General features: G+C 52.8%; 1 protein-coding gene across 2 annotated transcripts; it reads left to right on the top strand.

Moving 5' to 3' along the window:
* Nucleotides 1–329: 329 nt before the first annotated feature.
* On the top strand, nt 330–6,185 carry WDR73 (WD repeat domain 73). 2 transcript variants are annotated; one of them, XM_083881997.1, is made up of 8 exons: nt 330–381; nt 455–522; nt 875–963; nt 1,625–1,713; nt 2,862–2,929; nt 3,600–3,764; nt 4,844–5,218; nt 5,788–6,185. In XM_083881997.1, the coding sequence occupies exons 1-8, from the start codon at nt 341–343 to the stop codon at nt 6,024–6,026; spliced, it is 1,134 nt and encodes a 377-aa protein (XP_083738123.1). In that variant the 5' UTR covers nt 330–340; the 3' UTR covers nt 6,027–6,185. The 2 variants fall into 2 exon arrangements, with proteins under 2 accessions (XP_083738123.1, XP_083738122.1); XM_083881996.1 differs by having other exon boundaries at nt 3,600–3,773.
* The last annotated feature ends 391 nt before the right edge of the window (nt 6,186–6,576 follow it).

The raw sequence follows: 6,576 nt of genomic DNA, 5'->3' as shown, positions 1-6,576 counted from the left end.
ACAGAGGGCAGAGTTAGGTGGGATATTGGGAAGAACTTCTTCCCTGTGAGGGTGGCAAGGCCCTGGCACAGGGCTGTGGCTGCCCCATCCCTAGAAGTGTTCAAGTCCAGGTTGGATGAGGCTTGGAGCAACCTGGTCTAGTGGAAGATGTCCCTCCCCGTAGCACGGGAATGGAACTGGGTGAGCTCTGAGGTCCCTGCCATCCAAGCCCACTGCACCACTCGGGGTTCCCGCTCTGCCACACGCCGCCCTTTTCCTGCATGGCGGCGCCTCAGCCCGGTGACGTCACTGCCGCGCGTTGGCTCGTGACGTCATTCCCGCGCCGGGGGCGGGCGTTGCCATGGATGCGGCGGACGAGTGGCTGGTGCAGTCGCTGCGGCTGTGAGGGACCCCCGAGCCCCGGCACCGCTACTGCCCCGCCACCGCCGCCCTCACACCCGTCCTCTCCCCGCAGGTACCGCGACCTGCACACCTTCGAGCTCCAGGCGCCCACCCGCCTCATCGAATGGGCCCGCGGGAACCGTGAGTGCGGGGCAGGAAAGGCGCCGGGCTGGGCTCTGGCGGGGCGGCGTGGATGTCCCTGGCCGGAGGAAATAGGAGCCCCAGGGGCCGGGACCCGTGTACAGGGAGAAGGGGGAAAGGAGGCTGTGAGGTTGGGGCAGCCTGAGGTTCCGAAGGGGAGGCCAAGTGCAGGGCCAGGACCCCAGAAGTGGGATAAGTGCCTGGAGCTGTTCCGGGTTCAGCCCGGGCTCGAGCTCAGGGTCTGGGGGCCCATGGACTGTGCGGTGACTCGGGTTTGTCTCAGGGAGGGTGGGCTGGGCAGGGGGGCAGCACCCTCACCGTGTTCCTGCCTCTTCATGCCCACCCCACCAAGGTGTCTGTGTAGCCGGGTATGGACAGTCCGATGGGAATGAGATCCTGCAGCTGATCCCACCACCAACGCTGCTGACAAAGGAGACCCAGGTGGGTGTTGCAGCCACAGTGGCACCAGACCTCTCTGACCTCCTTGCCCTGATATTTTCAGATACCAAGCCAGGGCTTGGTGGCCTTCATGAGCTGTTACCTGTTGCTGTGACAAGGGCATGGCCAGGGATTGAGCAGCTTTGGTTGAAAGGTAAAGCACATAAGTTACCTGTTTGTTGTCTAGTCAAGTTATCCTGCAGCTGCTCTGCAGACAGCTTGGGTTGTGGACACTTCACCTCCAGATTTGTGAATGAAGGCATTTCATGGGAAAATGAGGATGAGGACAGCAAGCCAAGTGAAGAGGGGGCTTGCAGAGCAGCCCAGGTGTGGAGGACCACCCTGCAGGTTGGCCCTTGGGTGGGTGTTCTCTGCACTAGAGTAGAAGGTGGTGTTTGGTCAATGGGTAAGTAGAAAGCTCCTGAGCCAGATGTGCACAGATGGCAGCAAACACAGGCAGAGCTCCTGGCAGAAGCTATCTCCGGATTTTTGTTCTCTCTGACTATTTTGAGATCCTTCAGCCCTATATCTCCTGTTGAAAAAGGCAGCACTGGACCAGGAAGAGCTATAGCAAGCAAGAGTTTGCCTCATGTCTCTGTCATTTTTTGTGATAACTGAGCACAAGTTGTGCACCATTGTGTGAAGAATTGCCTCTGATTTCTAGGGCCTGTGTCCAGAGAGAGATTTCAAGGTAGAATGTGGTGGATTTTCAGAGCGCCCAGTGTACAGCCTGAAATACGTGCCGGACACCAGGTATGACCACAAGCTCTTTCCCAGGGTGTATTGGAGATGGAAAGGGGACTTATTCACTGAGAGCAAACTCCTTTTCCATGCCTGCTTCCCAACCCAGTTGGTTATCCTGCCAGCTCTGAGACCAGTGCGAGTCTGGGCCAGTGACATACCAAGAGCTGCTGATGTTGCTGCTTCCTACCCCACTTCTGAGCAGCAGGGGCCTTTCCTACCCCACTTCTGAGCAGCAGGGGCCTGTAGAGTTTTCCTGCTCTACCTTCCCTCCCTTCTGCATTTGGCACTGTTTGGAGGTGCTCAGTAGCAGAATAGGAAACTGGTGACTGGTGTCACTGCTCTGCAAGACCCTGTGTGTGCAGGTTCAGAAGCCTTTTTTCCTGCTCTCCATTTAGACTAAACAAACACCTCTGGCTGATTTATATCCTTTGTTCAGTCTCTCTTCCTACACAAGTCCCCATTGACTCCTTTGGGGCGGTCTGCATTATTCTTAGTCTAGTCCTTCTGGCAAGTGTGATAATTAAATCATAGAATCATTTAGGTTGGAAAAGCCCTCTGAGACCATTGATTATAACCATTCCCCTATGACTCCAAGCCCACCACTAACCCATGTCCCCAGGTGCCACACATGACTTCTAAATCCCTCAAGGGATGGCGACTACACTCCTGCCCTGGGCAGCCTGTTGCAAAAGCTGGACAACACTTTCAGGGAAGGAATTTTCCCAATATCCAACCTAAACATCCCCTGGTGCAACTTGAGGCATTTTATCTTGCTGTCCCTTGTTCCTTGGGAGAAAGCCCAATCTCCACCTGGCTGCACACTCCTGTCAGGGAGTTGTAAAGTGCAAAAAGGTGCCTCCTGAGCCACCTTTTCTTCAGGCTGAGCCTTTCCACAGCTCCCTCAGCCACTCCTCATCAGATCCTCATAAAATATCCTCATAAATGCTGTTGCTTGGGACTATGTTTGCATGGGCTGTGTGGAGCATCCCTGCATGAGGAGTTCTGGGATTATGGTCCTTCCAGCCACCACTCTGCTCCAAGCAGAGGCAGGAGTTCCTGCTTACGGAGCAGCAGAACAATTTTTCCCAGGCTGAGGAAAACAAGGCTTACGTCTGCTCCTGAGGAGATTCTTTTGTGAGACTCTTCTGTTTCCTCAGCTTGCTGGTAACAAGTGGCCCACCCAACAGTTCCCTCCAGGTCTGGCAGGTGTCAGCAGAGGACTCAGGTAAGGGTTTCTGAGCTCAAGTAGTTTCTCAATGCAGTTGTTGCATCTCACATCTCCAGCTTCCCCTTCTTCCTGTGTGTCAGATGAGGACAGGAGTGCCACTTCCATGTCCTGAGTGACCACTCTTTTGTGGCACAGGCTGGAGAAGGGCACAAGACAAGGGTCTACACCAGTTTTGGTTGTTTGGGCTTAACAGCACAAACCTTGTCAGAGAATCTGTATGTTTAGGCCTGTCACAGTAGCCTTGTGTTGCATGTAGTTGGCACATTGTCTGCTTAGTAACTCCAATGGTTAGAAATAAAGCTCCATCCAGTGCCTTTTGGGATAGAATATGATCCCCCTTACTTATCTCAAAAAAGATCACAATTGTGATTCAGACTGCTACTGAGAAATACTTCTAAACTACCATAAAGGAAGTGCAAAAGAAGAAGAAAACTTCTTCACTGAACATAAACATCTCAGTTCACAAATTTTCATTTGTTTTGTTTGGTGTTTTGTCAGTCCTTGCAGGATGGGTTTTGCCCTGAAGAGGGGGTTAGGCATAATTAGGTTTCTTACTGGTTTTGTAGGTCAGTTTTACCTGTGTGGGGTATTGTTGTGAAGCAGCTTAATTGGATGGATTGCTTGGTTCTCAATGTGTTTTACATCTGTTTCTGTCTCTTCCTAATAGATGTCATTAGATCTGTAAGCTCCTTAGCAACAGAAAATTGCACTGGGCAATCCTGGGCTAAAATTGACACCATTTCAGCCAGAGCCCCATGGGTCCTTCATGGCTCTAGACTTGACAGAGTCCAAATTACAGAGGTCGAATCAAGGAAAAGTGTCTACACAGCAGGTATTCAAGGCAAGCCTAATGTCTTATTTTTGGAATGGTGGAGTTTGGGTAAAGCAATGCTAACTGCTTGAGTAGCAAACATTTCACTGAGGAGGTAGTTTTGGATATATGCAAGGGGTTATAAAGATACTTGTCACAAGTATATTGTCTTGAGGAAAGAGGTGACAATGATCAGGTCCATCTCCAGTTGCTTACGACTCACATTACACTGATTTCTCACATTTCTGCTCTAAATCTGGGCACTACCAGAGTCCTGTGGATAGTTTTGATGTGGAGAACTGGGTTCACAGAGGGATGCTGTCCCAAACAAAAGAGGTGACAGTCTTGTTACAACAGGTGGTGGGTGCAGGTCTGGTTTCCTTGGGGCTCTGGGGACTCTCTGCCTTCTGTGACTCAGTCCCCACAGAGCTCATCACTGGGGAGGGAAGAGGGGATGTGTGTGTCCAGTGGCAGTATCACAGCACTGAGGAAAAGGAACGTCTGTTTGTCACTGTCCCTGTGCCACAGGGACTCACAGAATCTTGGAATAGTTAGGCTTGGAAGAGACATTTAAAGCTCATCTCATTCCAACTCCCTGCCATGAGCAGAGGCATCTTCCACTAGACAAGGTTGCTCCAATCCCTGACCATCTTGCAGGCATGAGGCAGCCACAGCTTCTCCGGACAACCTTCTCAGGGCCTCACCACCCTCACAGACAAGAATTTCTGCCCAGTATCCCATTTAACCCTGCCTTCTGTCAGTGTGATCCCATACCTTCATGTCCTGTCACTCCAGGGCCTTGTCCAGAGTCCCTCTCCTGCTCTCTTGGAGCTCTGTTAGGCACTGGATGGGGCTCCTTCTCTTCTCTCGAGCTTTCTCCAGGCTGTACACCCCCAAACCCTCCCAGCCTGTCAGTAGAGCCTCTCCATGGCTTCCTCTGGATTCATTCCATCAGCTCCACATCTTTTTGATGCTGGAGGCCCTGGAGCTGGGCATACCACTCCTGAGCATACATCCTGCATTCTTTCTCAGGCAGCACTGCAGCACAGAAATTCTGAAAATGCTCCTCACTGGACCTGAGACCCGCCTCTCTTTTCCAGCTTCCAGAGGCAGCGAGGAGCTCAGTGGCCTGGCCTTCCTGGACTGCAACACGCTGCTGCTGTGCTGCGCCACGGGCCGGCTGTGCCTGGCCGACGTGCGGCAGCCGCAGAGCCTTGTGGAGGCCACCCCAGTGCCCCCGGCGCCATGCAGCGAGCACTGGTGCCTGGGCTCCAGGCACGGAGCTCAGCCCTCGGAGCCGAGCTCCCAGCCCGTGGCTCGCCTCTCGAGCAGGGGGCTCCTAACCCTGACGGACCTCAGAAAAACCTCTGAGTTCTTGGCCTTGGCAAAGGCCAGAGTCCCCTCTCCTGGCTCAGGTGCAGAGTTCCTGTGCGTCTCCTGGGCTCCTGCTCTGGAAGGCTGCCTTGCAATTTCAGGTAGGTGCTTAGGGCAGACGTCTCCTTTTCTGGGTGCTTCTTTGATTTATATTTTTGTCAAGGCCCTGTTCACTCCACCTAAAACCCCCCATTGACAGGGTGGCTTTTCACAGCTGGCCCTGGAGCCAGCAGAGATGGCAGCTAATCATCCTCTGCAGCTGCCTCTTTCCAACAGCTCCGGAAAGGGCCTGGGTGGGTTCTGGGAGATGCCTGCTGCCCTTCTGTGAGATCAAAGGCCCCAAGCTGACCACAAGTACTGCCCTGATAGTGCCATTGACAACCTGGCTGCAGGCTACAGTATTGATAATGCCAGCTGGGCAGCAAGGCTGCCTCCTGACCAGAGCCTTGCATGTTCAGGCTCATGAATCCACAGACTTTAGGGATGTGGTCTGGGCTCTCTGCAGCAGCTGTTTACTTGAGACACTCTCCTTGGCGGCAGAGCTGCTCTCTTCTCACAGGTTTCTAGCCTGGGCCATTTTTCCTTGTTCCTCCTGGGAGGTGATCCTGAGCCCAGCTAGACTAGAGCAAAGCAATTAATTTCTGCACTCTCTAATTCCCTTTTATCCAAGGTTTTGATGGCACTGTGCATGTGTATGACACGCAAAGCTGGGACAGCTCTGGCAGGGAAGCAGAGCCCATCTTTGTTCACAAAGGCCACGCATTTGGCGGAGCAGCTGGCAGTGAGGAGCTTCCCCTGGTCACTGTGCACACATGGCACCTGCAGAAACCCAGAACTTTGTTGTCAGCAGCAAACGATGGTTCCTTGCACGTCTGGGACTGGGTTCAGCCCTGTGGGAAGTGTGGGTAGATGGTGTTTTGGTGAGTTGGGGCATTTCCTGCCTCTGCTCTAGTTTGTGTGGGTTGCAGGGTGTGTGTTTGCCTGCAGATACTGTTTGGAGACTGTTGCAGTGAGCAGAACAACTGTAAAATTTCTATTTTAATAACAGTAAAATTTTTGGCTATGTTACTTGTTCTTTTTTATACCAGCCTTCAGATGAGAGCTGTGCCTGTAGTTCTGACTGTGGCTGCTGGCAGAGAACATCCTGCTGTTGTTTGGTCATAGGCTTGTGTCCTGTCTGCAGAAAGGGAGAGGAACAAAGAGAGACTTAACAAGGGCCTGGAGTGACAGGACAAGGAATGGCTTCACACTGCCAGAGGGCAGGGTTAGATGGGATATTGGGAAGAAATTCTTTCCTGTGAGGGTGGGGATGCCCTGCCACAGGTTGCTCAGAGAAGCTGTGGCTGCCTCATCCCTGGGTGTGTCCAAGGTCAGGCTGGATGGATCTTTCAGCAGCCTGGTCTAGTGGAAGGTGTCCCTGCCCATGGCAGCTTTGAGGTCCCTTCCAAACCAAACCATT

This window comes from Zosterops lateralis (genome assembly GCF_965231275.1).
Source record: "Zosterops lateralis genome assembly, chromosome: 2".
In the NCBI taxonomy this organism is placed as follows: Eukaryota; Metazoa; Chordata; class Aves; order Passeriformes; family Zosteropidae; genus Zosterops; species Zosterops lateralis.
This window is presented reverse-complemented; position numbering and strand designations above follow the sequence as displayed.